Source organism: Entelurus aequoreus, linkage group LG18 (genome assembly GCF_033978785.1).
Source record: "Entelurus aequoreus isolate RoL-2023_Sb linkage group LG18, RoL_Eaeq_v1.1, whole genome shotgun sequence".
In the NCBI taxonomy this organism is placed as follows: Eukaryota; Metazoa; Chordata; class Actinopteri; order Syngnathiformes; family Syngnathidae; genus Entelurus; species Entelurus aequoreus.
The window spans coordinates 49,827,358-49,847,684 of record NC_084748.1 but is presented as its reverse complement, the minus strand read 5'-3'; the positions used below and the strand labels follow the sequence as shown (position 1 = coordinate 49,847,684).

The 20,327-nt window shown below is 36.3% G+C and overlaps 1 protein-coding gene across 4 annotated transcripts in view; it reads left to right on the top strand.

The window, feature by feature from the left end:
• LOC133634240 (receptor-type tyrosine-protein phosphatase delta-like) overlaps positions 1–20,327 on the top strand; it is a 643,216-nt gene that overhangs the window by 499,502 nt on the left and 123,387 nt on the right. For all 4 annotated transcript variants that reach the window (XM_062027362.1, XM_062027360.1, XM_062027361.1 and 1 more), the window contains 3 exons: positions 4,518–4,526; positions 12,373–12,390; positions 16,924–17,034. In XM_062027362.1, coding sequence (XP_061883346.1) covers positions 4,518–4,526; positions 12,373–12,390; positions 16,924–17,034 — 138 coding nt within the window. The remainder of the gene's footprint in view (positions 1–4,517; positions 4,527–12,372; positions 12,391–16,923; positions 17,035–20,327) is intronic.

Here is a 20,327-nt window from a genome sequence, read left to right as displayed (position 1 = left end):
GTTTTCTTTGACAAAAGCGCATACAACAAACAAAATAATAGTTCCAGCATAAAATGGACAGATATATCTGAAGTTGATCTCGTAACTTAAGTGTTGAAAGTAAAAGAAAAAGCTAATAAAAATTTATCACTTTATGAGTGGGGCACCTTTTGGATCCCAAATATATTTAGTGATTTTTTTATTTATCTTTTCACTGTGATTACTCAAAAATATGAAAGAATTCAAATCAATGGTGTCCTGCATTATTGATCTTTTAGGGCTCTAATTACTAAATACTGCATATTTCAGTTTTACTATAAAAAAAACTAAGTTTTTTTTTGACAGAAAAGCCATTAAACATTTTTGTTAATTTGTATTAGTTTATATCAACTTGAAGTTGATATAGAGATTTACTGTAAGCGTTAAATAATTAAAAAATAATAATAATCTGACTTATTTTTAACATTTTAATGACTGAGACCCTTTATGGTCCCCGGGACCCCTAAAGGTAAAATAAAATTAAAAATGCATATATTTTGTTATGGTTTGAAAATATGGTTTGAAAAATATCACAATGGCCCCCACATGCTTTAATTTTTCCGTGTGCGGCCCTCAGTGGAAAAAGTTTGGACACCCCTGGTCTACTGAAAATGTGAGGGTCAAAAGTATACATACAGCAATGTTAATATTTGCTTACATGTCCCTTGGCAAGTTGACCTGCAATAAGGCGCTTTTGCTTGGATTTTTGACCACAAAATTGGTGCAGTTCAGCTAAATGTCTTGCTTTTCTGACATGGACTTGTTTCTTCAGCATTGTCCACACCTTCAAGTCAGGACTTTGGGAAGGCCATTCTAAAACCTTCATTCTAGCCTGATTTAGCCATTCCTTTACCACTTTTGAGGTGTGTTTGGGGTCATTGTCCTGTTGGAACACCCAACAAGACCCAACCTCCGGGCTGATGATTTTAGCTTGTCCTGAACAATTTGGAGCTAATCCTCCTTTTTCATTGTCCCATTTAAAGCAGCAGTTCCATTGGCAGCAAAACAAACCCAGAAAATAATACTACTACCACCATGCTTGACGGTAGGAATGGTGTTCCTGGGATTAAAGGCTTTACCTTTTCTCCTCCAAACATATTGCTGGGTATTGTGGCCAAACAGCTCACTTTTTGTTTCATCTGACCACAGAACTTTCCTCCAGAAGGTCTTATCTTTGTCCATGTGATGTCAGATGAAACAAAAATGGAGCTGTTTGGCCACAATACCCAGCAATATGTTTGGAGGAGAAAAGGGACTGAGCACGCCTTCTTTGAATCAGGTTAGGGGTATTTGTTTGGAACGGTAGAAGTTTCACTGAATCTCTTTAGATTGTGCAAGCAGATTTGACATCACATGGACAAAGATAAGACCTTCTGGAGGAAAGTTCTGTGGTCCGATGAAACAAAAATGGAGCTGTTTGGCCACAATACCCAGCAATATGTTTGGAGGAGAGAAAGTGAGGCCTTTAATCACAGGAACACCAGACCTACCGTCAAGCATGGTGGTGGTAGTATTATTTTCTGGGTTTGTTTTGCTGCCAATGGAACTGCTGCTTTAAATGGGACAATGAAAAAGGAGGATTAGCTCCAAATTGTTCAGGACTAGCTAAAATTATTAGCCCGGAGGTTGGCTCTTGGGCGCAGTTGGGTGTTCCAACAGGACAATGATGTCAACAGTGGTAAAGGAATGGCTAAATCAGGCTAGAAGGAAGGTTTTAGAATGGCCTTCCCACGTGTGGACAATGCTGAAGAAACAAGTCCACGTCAGAAAAGCAACACATTTAGCTGAACTGCAGCAATTTTGTGGTCAAGTGGTCCAGCAGAAGCTTGTGGATGGCTACCAAAAGTGCCTTATTGCAGGTCAACTTGCCAAGGGACAAGTAAGCAAATATTAACATTGCTGTATGTATACTTTTGACCCTCACATTTTCAGTAGATCCATAATAAATTCATCAAAGAAGCAAACTTCATGAATGTTTTTAGTGAGCAACAAGTATGTGCTCCAATCACTACATCACAAAACATGAGAGTTGATTGTAAACTCCAGACAGCCATGACATGATGTTCTTCACAAGTGTACGTACACTTTTGACCGCGACTGTACGTCTGCAAAAAGAAGTAAAGATCTACCAGGCCAAGTAATGGTGGCGTGTTCTGCAGGAATTGCCTTTTCTCAGTAACCTCACTGCTGTGACTAATCCAAATCAATCAAAACACTTTTCCCCGTTTTTTTGTCTCGGAGTCTGTGAGTCCAGAAGTGCGTCCTATTCTGTCTGGTTGTGTTTTAGCCACAGTAGTGTGTCCAAGTGTCCTCAATCCCCCTTGGCCACCCCCTCCTGCTGCTTCCAGGGATCAACTCTGGGACCTCAACCCCTCTCCCGTGATTGGTCGCCCGACTTAGTGGACGACAACCTCTCTGCTTTTTCTACCCGCTTGTTTCTTTACGGCTCGACCCAAAGTCCCCGCTCAGAGTCCTCGTACTACCTCCTTTGCTGCCATTGAAAAGCTCTTTGCCCAGCTGTGTCTTGAAGGGCAACTGCACACCGTTCACAATCCTTGTGTAAGACGGGACGCGTATGTTTCTCTTTTTTATGCATTCTAAATCGTAAATAAACACTTGCAAGCGTCACCTAACAATAGAGGTAATGAGAGTTGCTATATTCCGCCTATAAAACATCCAAAAAGATCCATCAAGTATCTAAACGCTGTAAGTATATATGTAGTATCTAGTAACATTCATAATAACATGTAATATATACATGATGTAAGTATATATGTAGTATCTAGTAACGTTCATAATAACATGTGATATATACATGATGTAAGTATATATGTAACGTAGTAACACTCATAATAACATAGTATCTAATAGTATCTAGTAACATTCATAATAACATGTGATATATACATGATGTAAGTATATATGTAACGTAGTAACATTCATAATAACATGTAATATATACATGATGTAAGTATATATGTCATGTAGTAACATTCATAATAACATGTAATATATACATGATGTAAGTATATATGTCATGTAGTAACAGTCATAATAACATGTAATATATACATGATGTAAGTATATATGTCATGTAGTAACATTCATAATAACATGTAATATGTACATGATGTAAGTATATATGTCATGTAGTAACATTCATAATAACATATAATATATACATGATGTAAGTATATATGTAATGTAGTAACATTCATAATAACATGTAATATATACATGATGTAAGTATATATGTCATGTAGTAACATTAATAATAACATGTAATATATACATGATGTAAGTATATATGTCATGTAGTAACATTCATAATAACATGTAATATATACATGATGTAAGTATATATGTCATGTAGTAACATTCATAATAACATGTAATATATACATGACGTAAGTATATATGTCATGTAGTAACATTCATAATAACATGTAATATATACATGATGTAAGTATATATGTCATGTAGTAACATTCATAATAACATGTAATATATACATGATGTAAGTATATATGTCATGTAGTAACATTCATAATAACATGTAATATATACGTATTTTGACGGTGTATTAATTTTGCAAAATGTTCCCTGCAAACAAAATTTCCCTTCAACAACAACAAGAAGACTACTTATGATGGCAGACTTGATGAGAGACAACAAATACCACTTTGGGACAAATGATGATTCAGAAACTTCTATTTTTGAGCCTGAATATAAGGAGGATGATCTACAAGTTTTAGAAGCTGTGTGCTAAACAGATGCAGCTTTAGTCAAACACTAAGCATCATGTAGCAGTATTGCTAAGTGCTAAACAAGATATACTAACATAATAAAGCAATCACTTACTGTACAATGTCTGCTCTCACTGGGATACAGACTGATGGGATGTTTATATCTTCCCCTTTACATCAACACTTCATCATAATCCTCACAAAAGTGTTGTTTTTTTCATGTCAAAGTTGACCAACGTGTGGGTTTACGTCCACAGCCTTCTACTATCCAGGTGATTTATCATCTACAATTTACTTTCACCAACTCAGAGGCCATGCAGCAGCTCAACATGTCAATATAGCAGCATAAGCTAGTTAGCTTGCTGAAAATAGTGGGTCTGCGTCAGCTCTTATAATAACAATATGGCTAATACTTGTTCAGGTCATGTAAATGGAGTATTGTTGGTGCTTTTTACAGTAATTAAGAGACAAAATGGATTACTATTCTTAGCAGCATGATTACAAAGTAGAATGCATAAAAAAAAAAAAAAAGTGTTCTTGTCTCTCGTAAGTATTGTGAATGATTGCAAAAAAAAGAAGTGCAGTTGTCCTTGACAATACGGAAGGTGATCTTTAATAAGGATGAAATGTCTTGTGGACCACGAATAGCTTGTCGGTTCCAGTGTTGTTCAAGGTGTTTGATGAGTGCACCTGTGGTAATGCACCTGTAGTAATGCCATGTCCTTGCTGTGTCTTTTCTCTTTTGAACCACAGAGTCCTTTGGTAAGTGCTCTTGCCCTGAGGTGCACACCCTCACTGTCCACTCTTCTCTCTACCTCTCACTAATACTGCTGCACCTGCACAACACTCAGGCGTTACTACGACGCATGGCATGCACTTTACTAACACACACACACACACACACACACACATTTGACACACACAGCAGTTGGCCTCACCTTCACCTGTGCACCTGCAGCCTTTCCACACCCAGGGAACTATAACACCTCTCCTCACACTCGCCAATTGACTTTTCCACTCCTCCACTTATTGAATTATTCCTCACTCTGTCACTCACTCACCCGCTTACGTCCCCCACCCCCCGCCCCCAGTCCCCCCGTCTCCGGTTCCCAGTCGATAAGTCATCAGCTCCAGACGCCTTCAGCCAGACCCTGGAAGAAATCAATGGCTGCCATATTTCAGACTCCTCCACAAGGCGAACCTCCTCAATGCTTCCTTCTTTTCCACTCATGTGCACAAAACATATTTGACTTCTTCATTTCCCCAGAATGCTGTAATGACAGCAGCGTTAAATATGTCTGGGATATTTACTATTCTTTATTACTAGGATCTATAATCTAAATCAGGGGTGTCAAACTGAGGCTGCCCTCAGAGGGTCGCTTGAAGAAAATGTAAATATAAATGTAGAATGAGTCGCCTCATAATATTACATAATTGAATATGCTTTTGATTTTTTTTCACATTCACTCTAAAAAAGTGAATATAAATGTATAATGAGTCGTCTCATAATATTACATACTTAAATATGCAATTGACTTTTTTCACATACACTAAAAAAATTAAAATTGTATTGTATAAGAAGTCATCTCATAATATTACATAATTGCAAATGCATTTGATTTATTTTACATACACAAAAAATATGTAATGAGTCGTCTCATAATATTACATAATTGCAAATGCATTTGTTTTTTTTAAATACACTCTAAAAAATGTAAATATAAATGTATAAGTAGTTGCCTCAAAATATTACATACTTAAATATGCATTTGATTTTTTTTTTTTACATAGACTCTAAAACATGTAAATATAAATGTATAAGGAGTCGTCTCATAATATTACATACTTAAATATGCTTTTTTTTTTTTACATAGACTCTAAAACATGTAAATATAAATGTATAAGGATTCGTCTCATAATATTACATACTTAAATATGCACTTTTTTTTTACATAGACTCTAAAACATGTAAATATAAATGTATAAGGAGTCGTCTAATAATATTACATACTTAAATATGCTTCTTTTTTTTTTACATAGACTCTAAAACATGTAAATATAAATGTATAAGGAGTCGTCTAATAATATTACATACTTAAATATGCATTTTTTTTTTTTTACATAGACTCTAAAACATGTAAATATAAATGTATAAGGAGTCGTCTCATAATATTACATACTTAAATATGCATTTTTTTTTTTTTACATAGACTCTAAAACATGTAAATATAAATGTATAAGGATTCGTCTCATAATATTACATACTTAAATATGCATTTTTTTTTTTTACATAGACTCTAAAACATGTAAATATAAATGTATAAGGAGTTGTCTCATAATATTACGTACTTAAATATGCATTTGATTTTTTTTCACATACACTCTAAAAAATGTAAATTTTAATGTATAAGAAGTCGCCTCATAATTGCCTATGCATTTGATTTTTTTAACATACACTAAAAAATTTTTAAATATAAATGTATAAGGAGTCACCCGATAATATTACATAATTGAATATGCATTAGATTTTTTTTAAATATAAATATAAATGTATAAGGAGTCACCTCATAATATTACATAATTGAATATGCATTTGATTATTTTTTACATGTAAATATAAATGTATAAGGAGTCACCTCACAATATTGCATAATTGAAAATGCATTTGATTTTTTTTCCACATACACTAAAAAAAGAAATATAAATGTATAAGGAGTCGTCTCATAATATTACATAATTGAATATGCATTAAAAAAAATTACATACACTCTAAAAACTGTAAATATAAATGTATAAGGAGTCGTCTCATAATATTACGTACTTGAATATGCATTTGATTTTTTTCAGATACACTCTAAAAAATGTAAATATAAATGTATAAGGAGTCGTCTCATAATATTACATAATTGAATATGCATTAGATTTTTTTTCACATACACTAAAAAAATTAAAATTGTATTGTATAAGAAGTAATCTCATAATATTACATAATTGCAAATGCATTTGATTTACTTTACATACACAAAAAAATATTTAATGAGTCGTCTCATAATATTACATAATTGAATATGCATTTGATTTTTTTCACATAAACTCTAAAAAATGTAAATATAAATGTATAAGAAGTCGTCTCATAATATTACATACTTAAATATGAATTTGATTTTTTTTACATACACTAAAAAAAAATATAATTTTATAAGGAGTTGCCTCATAATATTACATACTTAAATATGCATTTGATTTTTTTTCACATAGACTCTAAAAAATTAGAATTTTAATGTATAAGAAGTCGCCTCATAATTGCCTATGCATTTGATTTTTTTTAACATACACTAAAACAAATGTAAATATAAATGTATAAGGAGTCATCTCATAATATTACATACTTGAACATGCATTTGATTTTTTTCACATAGACTCTAAAACATGTAAATATAAATGTATAAGGAGTCACCCGATAATATTACATAATTGAATATGCATTTGATTATTTTTTACATGTAAATATAAATGTATAAGGAGTCACCTCATAATATTGCATAATTGAAAATGCATTTGATTTTTTTTCCACATACACTAAAAAAAAAAGAAATATAAATGTATAAGGAGTCGTCTCATAATATTACATAATTGAATATGCATTTTAAAAAAATTACATACACTCTAAAAACTGTAAATATACATGTATAAGGAGTCGTCTCATAATATTACATACTTGAATATGCATTTGATTTTTTCCACATACACTCTAAAAAATGTAAATATAAATGTATAAGGAGTCGTCTCATAATATTACATAATTGAATATTCATAAAAAAATGTACATACACTCTAAAAAAAAATGTAATATAAATGTATAAGAAGTCGTCTCATAATACTACATAATTGAATATTCATTAAAAAAATTACATACACTCTAAAAAAATTAAATATAAATGTATAAGAAGTCGCCTCATAATATTACATATTGACTATGCATTTGATTTTTTTCACATAGACTCTAAAAATGTAAATATAAATGTATAAGTAGTCACCCGATAATATTACATAATTGAATATGCATTTGATTTTTTTTTCATATACAAAAAAAATGTATATATAAATGTATAAGGAGTCATCTCATAATCTTACATAATTGAATATGCATTTGATTTTTTTTCACATTTACTCTAAACAAAATTAAATATAAATGTGTAAGGAGTCGCCTCATAATATTACATAATTGCCAATGCATTTGATTTTTTTTTACATATACTCTAAAAAAATGTAAATATGAATATATAAGGAGTTACCTGATAATATTACAAAATTGCCAATGCATTAGATTTTTTTTACATACACTCTAAAAAATTAAAATGTATACTTATTTACATACCTTAATGGGTTCCAAACGGTGTCTAACACGGCAGTAAAACGGCTGATCAAACAAAACAGAAGTCATGGTCATCGACCCACTAGCTGCGCAAGCTAGCTCCTCAATCCGCTAAACAGACTCAATAACTCCACGGTGAAGTTTTGGTGAATTTACTGAGGAATTTGTGAAAGTGAAACAATACAAAAAGAATGTAAGTTAATAATACTAACACAGACACTCGTAAACGTGTTAGCATATTAGCTAATGGTAATGACACTAGCTTGAGTACGTTATGATAGTACGTACAAATATACATGAAAACACTCCTACAGACGTCACACATGGGACACTTTAGTGAGTAAGAATTGTTTTAGTTATATTGTAAAACTTACAAACATTGCTTGGAGTGATGACTGAAGAATCCATACGAGCAGAAACGCTATAGACGGTTTTACTTCCGGTCTGAGGCATTAAAACAGGAAGTACATTTTCAACTCGAGCCAACTCGTCCAAACGGTGGCACAAACAATAGCACACCTTTTCATTGTGTTTGCTAGGGTTCATTGAAAAGTATTGGACGCAAAATCCGTAAATTAGCCGCACCGTTTTATAAGCCGCAGGGTTGAAAGTGTAGGGAAAAAGTAGCGGCTTATGGCCCGAAATGTACGTGATTTATTTTTACTTCAACAAAAAAATGTGTGATAATATATTTGTTGCAATTCTGGATAATATTAAAGTTTGTACGAGTTGAAGTGTTTTTTTCTGTCCAAATGGACGGACTGAAGGTATTTAGCAAGAAAATATTTTATTTCCATGAAATGATGGGGCGAGCCAGACCTGGCCCCCTGGCCTTGAGTTTGACACTTGTGACCTAAATAGTGTGACAACATTCTAGTAACCCTCCACTAAAGTAAACAAAAGAGAGAAAGCCCGAGCGGCTGTAAATCCTCTTTTTTGTCATTTTCATTATTCTGCACTTTTTTAGTTAAACGACAATTTAACTCTACTTATTCTATCCTAGATCCCTCTGAGAATCAGTCTTCTGACATTCCTTGTGTCAAATAAAACTCAACGGGGAAGGATGCTGGTTCTCAGGGAAGTCTAAGAAGTACTGCAGCTGCTAGACAACTTTTGTCAATGAAACCACGAAGACAACAAGTCACACCTGCACTGACTTGAAGTACTGAGAGCTTTTAGAGCTTTTTGCAACGCACAGGCAGTTGGTTTAGGGTCACCTTCCACTGGACTTCCAACCAGCTCAGTCTCGTAGTCCCTGTGAAAACCAGGGCGCTAAAGGGGACCTATGATGCATTTCGTCTTTTCTGACCTATAAATGTTGTTACCATATTGGACACGTGTGGTCCCATTGCCGTTTGGACCGAAGTCACATTTAAAAGGATCAGATTCCAGACGGATTAGGACTACCTCCTGGTGTGGCCCGAATCTGATGCGAAGAGATGAGATTTGAATAACGTTGGAGCGTTTAGACCGGCAGAAAATATCCAATCTGTGTCACTTGAGGGCAACAAAAATCAAATTTGGTGTGCAGTGTAAACGTCCCCTTTAACAAGATAATAGACGAGAATGCAGCTCTTCGATCAATCAATCAATCAATCAAAGTTGACTTCTATAGCCCTTAATCACAAATGTCTCAAAGGGCTGCACGAGCCACAACGAAATCCTCGGATCAGATCCAAACTCAACCCAGTGTGACCGGTGCAATGGTTGCTGAGTGGACACGGTTAATAACGGGAGATTCCGGTCCATAGTGGTGATCCTCTTGCATTGTAGACAAGTCGGGGCGCCGAGACATCACCAACTGATGTAAAGAGAAGTGGTCCATCCCAGTTCCCGACCGGGAACAGCGAGCGCCTTCTCTTCAGAGCAGAAAAGAGAGACAGCAGATCAACTAGTCTAAAAAGGGGTCTATTTAAAGGCTAGAACAGACCTGGGCATTCTGCGGCCTGCGGGCCACATCCAGCCCTTTGTGCGTCCCTGTCCGGCCCGCGTGAGGCCAATTATAAATTACAAAATACATTTTAAAAAGTATCTATGTCGAGTGTGCAATACAACGGTGCTGCTTTTGTTTTGAAAATCGTTATTTGTATTACTTCCGTGTGGACGTATGCGCGTGCGTGATTGTGAGTGAATGTGAACAGCTGCAATCGCAAATTACAAAATAAAGTTGAACAAACATCTATGTCGTGCGCGCAATACAACTGTGCTGCTTTTATTTTGAAAAGTATTATTTATGGCCGTGTGTCCGTGTGTAACCTGCGAGTGAAGGTGCACATGCAGCGACAAGTGATGCACGGTTTACACCCGAGACGCTAAAAAGAGAAAAGTTGATGAGGAATGGCGTGTTTTCAACAAGACATGGACTGCCAAGCAACGTTCCCTCTAAGGTGCGCAATTGCGCACTGCTCAAGCGTCCTCTGCGCACAGCAAATATATGCCGCGCACCAAATCAAATCCCATCTGAATTCTAAACAAAATAAACATTTATTCTATGTAATTTTGCAATGCAACTTTGAGTGACAGTGACAACAAGCGGCTCTAACGGTGTTCGTCAACACCGTTCAATTGAACACCGTTCAATTATTGTAACGTCTATCGAGATGCTCGAGGACAGGAATTATATCGATCACTTTATTGAGCAAAACTGTTTATATTCGGCCATAACCACACCAAAAACATGAGTAAAACACTTTTATCTGGAAAAACTAGTCATTTTCTGCCGTACAAACCAGGCCAAAACCAACTTGTCATCTGTCACCAACACGCATACCACTAAACCACTGGTGCGTTTATGGCCACACAAAAAGTCGGACAACTCAAACACCACACAAAGTTACACTATGACTCCTCAGTCATACGTGTGCTTATTTTACTGTCATTTATTATTAATGTTAATTTATTTATATTAGTCATGGAATGCTGTTACACACACTATGTTGAAGTATTACTATTATTATTAATAATAATAATAATTATTATTATTATTTATCTTACGGTATATATCAAAAATAATATTGAGCAAAATTTAATTGAAATATTGTCGATGTGGCCCTCCAGCAGTGCTCGGGTTGCTCATGCGGCCCCCGGTAAAAATGAATTTCCCACCCCTGGGCTAGAGTATACAAATGAGTTTTAAGATGGGACTTAAATGCTTCGACTGAGGTATAATCTCTAACTGTTACTAGTAGAACATTCCAGAGTACTGGAGCCCCAATAGAAAACGCTCTATAGCCCGCAGACTTATTTTGGGCTGTTGGAATCACTAATAAGCCGGAGTTCTTAGAACGCAGATTTCTGTCCGGTACACATGGTACAATACAATCAGCAATATTGATTTAGTATTTTATACGTAAGTAGTAAAACCTTAAAGTGCGCAGGAAGCCAGTGCAGGTGAGCCACACCCTTGGCCACAGACCAGTTCTATCCGAGAGGAGACTGAGGGCACAGATAGCCATGAGACTGTTTGAGTATTGTAATGCAACACTGGCACAGTGGGTGTTTTTTACTGAAGCTCGTGGAGAACAGAAATATGTAATTGGGTCGTGTCGGGAGGAGAAGGTGCCGAGCTAAGTAGACTCACTGTCGCCTCCTGAGGCCTCTTATTGTATTACAAGATCGTTTGTCGCGGCGCTAGCTCGTTAGATAAATGCATCGACGACCAACAGTTTTGCTTCGTCTTGTCCAAGCGTTGAAAGGAGTCATTAGTTGTCTAACCCAGCTGCAGTGCGAGCTAGTCCTGGTGCACGGACCCTTATTGCGCTTCCGATCTTTAGCTTGACATTTACCGCTGAGGTTTCGGGCCATCGTAAACGTCTGTCAGAACCTCTCGCAGTTGCTCCGGAAAGTTTTAAACCCGATGGTGCATCTCAAGCCTTGGGGATCGGATGTCTCCCCTTCCTGTAGGCGTAGATTCTTCGGGCACATTTCCACAGCAGCGTAGAACTGATCTGGACCCACGTGGGGATAAGTGCAGGTTAAGCCTGAGCATGAAGTCTTAGAGAGCCACATCTTAGTCCCCCTGGCTGCAAGTCAATCAATAGAGCCTCTTAGAACTCTGTCACTCTTGTCTTTTTACACAATCTCCTCAAGCTTACTCTGTCTTAGTTTGGTTTTTTCCTATCTCTAATTTGGTTCTTCTCTCCAAGTTACTCCCCCGGTTCCCTCCCCTCCTGTGGCACTAACATTTTCTTCTTCTTCTCCCTCTCTAATCTCGTGCATTCATTGCCCACTCAGGTGGCACGCCCATACGAGGTAAGACCGCTGGGAGGACCGACGTGACACGGTGGCCCGATTCCAGCCCAACCCTCTGCGTCCCGACTCGTCTCCGCCGTGTGGGAAGCGGCTCGGGATGAGTGTGATCCGTGTGTGTTGAGTCCCAGACTTCGGTAACCACTCATCCAGCTGCTCCACATCTGCAGTGAGGAGCACGAGGCGGGGGATGGGTTGGAATTGAGCAAGCAATTCATTACACTCAGACTTTTAATCACCTTCCCTCTCCTCATCTTTTCATTATCTGCTCATCTGTTGGTTTTACCACGTCAGCGCCACACACTCGTTAACACAATCTCATCGCCTCCTTAATCATCATATTGTGATGCCATTACTTTAATACCATGGAGCTTTTCCCATGGACTTTAACACCCATCTAAAGCATGGTGGTCTCAGGGCATTCACTCCTTCAAAACTGCACTGTTGGGTTTGTCTTGGGAGTTTCCACTCTCATCCAAGTAGACTTCATCACTTCATGACCATAGACTTAGATTGGTCACATCTAGTCTTAGACTTAGATTGGTCACATCTAGTCTTAGACTTAGATTAGTCACATCTAGTCTTAGACTTAGATTGGTCACATCTAGTCTTAGACTTAGATTGGTCACATCTAGTCTTAGTCTTAGATTGGTCACATCTAGTGTTACACTTAGATTGGTCACATTTAGTCTTGGACTTAGATTGGTCACATCTAGTCTTAGACTTAGATTAGTCACATCTAGTCTTAGACTTAGATTGGTCACATCTAGTCTTAGACTTAGATTGGTCACATCTAGTCTTAGTCTTAGATTGGTCACATCTAGTGTTACACTTAGATTGGTCACATTTAGTCTTGGACTTAGATTGGTCTCATCTAGTCTGAGACTTAGATTGGTCACATCTAGTCTGAGACTTAGATTGGTCACATCTAGTCTGAGACTTAGATTGGTCACATCTAGTGTTACACTTAGATTGGTTAGATCTAGTCTTAGACTTAGATTGGTCACATTTAGTCTTGGACTTAGATTGGTCTCATCTAGTCTGAGACTTAGATTGGTCACATCTAGTCTTAGACTTAGATTGGTCAGATGTAGTCTTAGACTTAGATTGGTCAGATCTAGTCTTAGACTTAGATTGGTCTGATCTAGTCTTAGACTTAGATTGTTCACATCTACTCTAGCGGCTGGTGCCAATACCTCAGTAGGTTTCATTAGTTCATGCTCATAGACTTAGATTGGTCAGATCTAGTCTTAGTTTTAGATTGGTCTGATTTAGTCTTAGACTTAGATTGATCAGATATAGTCTTAGACTTAGATTGATATGATCTAGTCTTAGACTTAGTTTGATATGATCCAGACTTAAAATTAGATTGATCACATTTAGTCTTAGACTTAGATTGGTCACATTTAGTCTTGGACTTAGATTGGTCACATTTAGTCTTGGACTTAGATTGGTCTCATCTAGTCTGAGACTTAGATTGGTCACATCTAGTCTGAGACTTAGATTGGTCACATCTAGTGTTACACTTAGATTGGTTAGATCTAGTCTTAGACTTAGATTGGTCACATTTAGTCTTGGACTTAGATTGGTCTTATCTAGTCTTAGACTTAGATTGGTCACATCTAGTCTTAGACTTAGATTGGTCACATCTAGTCTTAGACTTAGATTGGTCACATCTAGTGTTACACTTAGATTGGTTAGATCTAGTCTTAGACTTAGATTAGTCACATTTAGTCTTGGACTTACATTGGTCTCATCTAGTCTGAGACTTAGATTGGTCACATCTAGTCTGAGACTTAGATTGGTCACATCTAGTGTTACACTTAGATTGGTTAGATCTAGTCTTAGACTTAGATTGGTCACATTTAGTCTTGGACTTAGATTGGTCTCATCTAGTCTGAGACTTAGATTGGTCACATCTAGTCTTAGACTTAGATTGGTCACATCTAGTGTTACACTTAGATTGGTTAGATCTAGTCTTAGACTTAGATTGGTCACATGTAGTGTTACACTTAGATTGGTTAGATTTAGTCTTAGACTTAGATTGGTCACATCTAGTCTTAGTCTTAGATTGGTCACATCTAGTGTTACACTTAGATTGGTTAGATCTAGTCTTAGACTTAGATTGGTCACATTTAGTCTTGGACTTAGATTGGTCTCATCTAGTCTGAGACTTAGATTGGTCACATCTGGTCTTAGACTTAGATTGGTCACATCTAGTCTTAGTCTTAGATTGGTCACATCTAGTGTTACACTTAGATTGGTTAGATCTAGTCTTAGACTTAGATTGGTCACATTTAGTCTTGGACTTAGATTGGTCTCATCTAGTCTGAGACTTAGATTGGTCACATCTGGTCTTAGACTTAGATTGGTCAGATGTAGTCTTAGACTTAGATTGGTCACATCTAGTCTTAGACTTAGATTGGTCTGATCTAATCTGAGACTTAAATTGGTCACATCTAGTCTTAGACTTAGATTGGTCAGATGTAGTCTTAGACTTAGATTGGTCACATCTAGTCTTAGACTTAGATTGGTCTGATCTAGTCTTAGACTTAGATTGTTCACATCTACACTAGCGGCTGGTGCCAATACCTCAGTAGGTTTCATTATTAGTTCATGCTCATAGACTTAGATTGGTCAGATCTAGTCTTAGTTTTAGATTGGTCTGATCTAGTCTTAGACTTAGATTGGTCAGATCTAGTTTTAGACTTAAATTGGTCTGATCTCGTCTTAGACTTAGATTGGTCACATTTGGTCTTAAACTTTGATTGGTCTGATTCAGTCTTAGACTTAGATTGATCAGATATAGTCTTAGACTTAGATTGATATGATCCAGACTTAAAATTAGATTGGTCACATCTAGTCTTGGACTTAGATTGATCACATTTAGTCTTAGACTTAGATTGGTCAGCTCTATTCTTAGACTTTGATTGGTCAGATCTAGTTTTAGACTTAGATTGGTCAGATCTAGTCTTAGACTTAAATTGGTCCGATCGAGTCTTAGACTTAAATCGGTCTAGCAGCTGGTGCCAATACCTCAGTAGGCTTCATCAATTCATGCTCATGGACTTAGATCGGTCAGATCTAGCCTTAGACTTAGATTGGTCACATCTAGTCTTAGACTTAGATTGGTGAGATCTACTCTTAGACTTAGATTGGTCAGATCTAGTCTCAAACTTAGATTGGTCAGATGTAGTCTTAGACTTAGATTGGTCAGATCTAGTCTCAAACTTAGATTGGTCAGATGTAGTCTTAGACTTAGATTGGTCCGATCTAGTCTTAGACTTAAATTGGTCACATCAAGTCTAGCGGCTGGTGTCGATACCTCGGTAGGCTTCATCAGTTCATGCTCATAGACTTAGATCGGTCAGATCTAGTCTTAGACTTAGATTGGTCTGATCTAGCCTTGATCAGATGAAGTCTACTCGGATGAGAAGATAAACGCCTCGTAAGACAAACCCAACAGTCCAGTTGCGATGGACTGGATGCCCTGAGACCACAAAGACCTGGATGACTAAGAACATCCACGGACATAAAGCATGGTGTGTTTTTCTGTTGCTTAGATTAGATCGACAACATTTTTGTTTTTTGGTGACCAGATTTCCCCCTTTTTTTGCGGTCTGGACCTAAGCCTGAGTCCACCCTCCCCGCTCCTTCTTACCTTGTTTCTATTTACCCAATCAAATGTCCCACTTTTCCTTTCCCCTCCCAGCTGTTATTCACTGGGCCAGATGGCGAAGACTCACTTTCCGACATCCGTGTGTTGGCTTACACACAAACATGCACACTTTTTCTTCATGGCTTGTTTTTTCTCAACCATCGCTTTCTCTCTTCTCTCTCATCGCCGATAAAAAGCCCCAAACAACCACTTTTTTGATAAAGTTTTTAATGGGCGCTTTTTTGCCTTCCAACTCCATCTTTTTTCAAATCTAAACCTTCTGGTTGACTTTTTGACCATTTTTCTATTTTCAGGGAGTGGCAAAGCATCGACCCCTTCCCAAGGCTTTGCGTATGTCTTATTTTTTTTTAAGTCTGTTGGCCTGAATGGAGGTCAGTTGGTTTCTTTACCTCCTTCATTGGGTGTGCGTTTAAAGACATCACACTCCTGATCCCACTGGTGGATCCGTAAAGGCTGTGGTTGTACGGTTTCCGTATGGCCATGGTTGTGTCAGGTCCTTCTCCTTGAGGGCTTTTCAATTCCCGACCGGATTTCTCAAGGTGTTGATTTGCTTGGCTTGTTTCTTTCTGTCTTGCATGAAGAACATTATCCCACTTTACGGACTTTTTGTTTCCCTCCCATTTCTATATCAGGATGCTGACCTTTTGTTTTGAGCAGATTTCTGCTGACACGGACAGAATTTGTCCCCATTCTAACGGGCAGATTTTTTTGAGCCCGGAGTTTTTACTGAAATTCCAACTCATTTGTCCTTTACAAGATTATTAATAACCCTTCTGTACCAGATTGTAATCGGTTCCTTCAATGTTTCTGTTTGTCCTCTCTTCTGTGTCTCGTGGTGTCCTCACTCCTGCATCCAGGTGCACTACAGATCGAGATGAGCGAAGAGTCGGACCAGGGCAAGTATGAGTGCGTTGCCACCAACAGCGACGGCACTCGCTATTCCACGCCTGCAAACCTCTACGTCCGAGGTGAGTGGGGGACCTTGGAGGGCGCTGAATGGCCATATGGATATTTACAGTAGTCGGGGGTTTATATGGCCCCATTCGTCACAGTGTATTGGACATTTTCTAATCAAGTAGCCAAACAAAATTGTCTGTCTTAGATTTATTTTGAAAAGCTACAGCAATTCAATTAGCACAGGTCCCATTCATAGCAAAGTATGTAAGGAGTGCGCAATAGCAAGATTATTATTTAGGCGCTGAATGCAAGGTGGAGGGGGTAGGCTCAGTCTGGAGGAGGGAGAGAGCATATGACACAACAACAGCTGGGAGGGGCCATACTGGGAACAAAGGTGCATTATTAAATGAGCTTTCCGCACAGCACTATTGCAATTCACACTAAGGTAGGTCAATGTCTTCCAAAACATTGGCTGACCTGACACATGAAACGTGACAAATATATATCTTAAAATGGGTTTCATGACAATTCCAACTTTGACCGCAGTTGTGACACTTTACATCATTTTCAGAAGACTGCATTGCAAAATTATTACACCCCCCACCCTCCCGCCCCCTCTCACATGAGATCCACCCAGGAATGGGGCCATATGAATCCCTTCTACTGTATGCTTTGTAATCCCGAATCAAAGCAAACCTTTTCTTGTTGAGAACAAAATTCCTTTTAAAAAAGAGACCCAACAGATGTATGTATATATATATATATATATATATATATATATATATATATATATATATATATATATATATATATATATATATATATATATATATATATATATATATATACATAGTTTATACATATATACTTATATATAAGTATATATATATATATATATATATATGTACATATATAGATGTATTTTTATGTACATACATATACATTTATACTGTATATATACATACACATAAATATATACATAATTTATACATATGTACTTATATATAAGTATATATATATATATATACACATACATGTATATATAGATGTATTTTTATGTACATACATATACATATATATATATATATATACATACACATAAATGTATACAATATATACATAGTTTATACATATATATGTATATGTATATATATATATATATATTCATATATATATACATACATATATATATATAGATGTATTTTTATGTACGTACATATACATATATACTGTATATATACATACACATAAATATATACATAATTTATACATATATACTTATATATAAGTATATATATATGTATATATAGATGTATTTTTATGTACATACATATATATATACATACGCATAAATATATACAATATATACATAGTTTATACATATATATATATATATATATATATATACAAATATATATATATATATATATATATATATATATATATATATATATATATATATATATATATATATATATATATATATATATATATATATATATATACAAATATATATATATATATATAATTTTTTTATTTCTCTATTTATTTTTTTGTTAATTTATTTTTTTAAATTATGAATCAATTTAGAATCGGAATGAATAATAATTGTGATTCGGATGTGAATCGATTTTTTTGGTGCACCCCTATTGTATGCTCTGGAGCAGTGTTTTTGGACCGCGGGACCAGAGGGCGGCTGCGGTCCGTATGGGCCGCAGCGGTACTCAATTGTAACACACTTTTCCACCACTTGCGGCAGTAATGACAACATCAGACAAACCGAAGAAGTCTGGATCTAAAGTCACGGGGAAGTTTCTTAAGGGCAGAAAATATGACTAAAGTGGTTTTGGCGTAAATGTATTTCCACTTTAGTTTTAAGAAACATATTTTTTTAATTATTAATGTATGTATTTATTTTCTGCCCTGCATAATTGTATGTACATGTATATTTCATTCAGTCCCCAGCATATTTGATTAGTGTTTATTTTGTAATGAGCCTAAGCCTTGATAATAATAAAACGTGTTTTCATGCCATTTGACAAGGTTTATCCTGTTCAACTCTTCGGCCGACGTCTCGGCTTCTGTTTGTATCTTCTCTCCCTTCTTTGCTCTCCCCGGTGCGTCTGCCGCGCTCCTGCCTCTAACCTGTTTTCTCTCCCTGTTTCTTCTCTGATGTCGGACATTTTGCTCCTCTTTACCCTCCACTCCTCTTCCGTATGCCGCCCCTGCTCATGTCCCCGCTCCCTCTGCAGAGCTGCGAGAAGGTTGGTACTGTCCACACACAACTTTGACTTGCTCTCATGCAGGGCTGTCCTCAGTGCGGGTGTTGGGGGACTCTTGGCAGGGGAACCCCTCAAAGCAATCCACTGTGAGGAGCCAGACACAAAAGTCAAGGGACCCTCTTAAAATTGCCTGGTTTTTTTTCTTCTTCTTTACTATTTCTAGTAGTATTGCAGAAACTAAAGCTGCGTTCAAATGCAGGGTAAGATGTCCCACTTGGATTTTTTTAATAAATACATTTTAAACTAGATGAGACAATTCCTGAAGGAATTGCGAGTGAATGCTCCAATGCTGACATTGAATTGAAATCCTGGATTTTTTTTAGAATTGTTGAAGTAGATAGCACACACTTCCCAAATAGGCTGAATATTTTGAAGATGGAACAGTTTGAATCAGATAAAAAATGGGGAGTTGTGGAACTTTGAAGAATCTCCCATTGATTTCAATGGGAATTTTCCAAATATTTTGGAATTTCGGGAAAAGTGGGAATTGTTGAATTTTGTTAAAAAAATTAATGTTCTGAATGAGTTGTCGGAATTTTTCAAATCGATCGAGAAATGTTGAAATAATAACATTTTTATTTTACAAATGGTATTAAGGAATTCCTGGAATTTCGGGAAAACCGGGCATTTTTTTTGGAAAATGGCAAAGAAACTTGAATTTTCTGAATGAGTTGAAATGGTTGGTGTTGGAATTTTTCAAATCAATCGAGAAATGTTAAAGCAATAACATTTTTATTTTAGAAATGGTATAAAGGAATTCCTGGAATTTCAGGAAAACCGGGAATTATTTTTTTTTAAATGGCAAACAATTTGAATGTTCTGAATGACTTGAAATGGTTGGTGTTGGAATTTTTCAAATTGGTCGAGAAATGTTGAACCAGTAACATGTTGAATTGACAAATGGTATTACAAAATTTCAGGAAAACCGGGAATTTTTCCAATTCAAAAAACCATTTCGTTTTTTTGTCGTCATTAAGAGGAATGTTTTGATGGTTGAATGATGGAAGTAGGCTGAAAAATGTGGGAAGAGTAGTCGCCAGAAAAAAGGGTGGAATTAGGGCTTTGGAAAACCAGGAATTCTG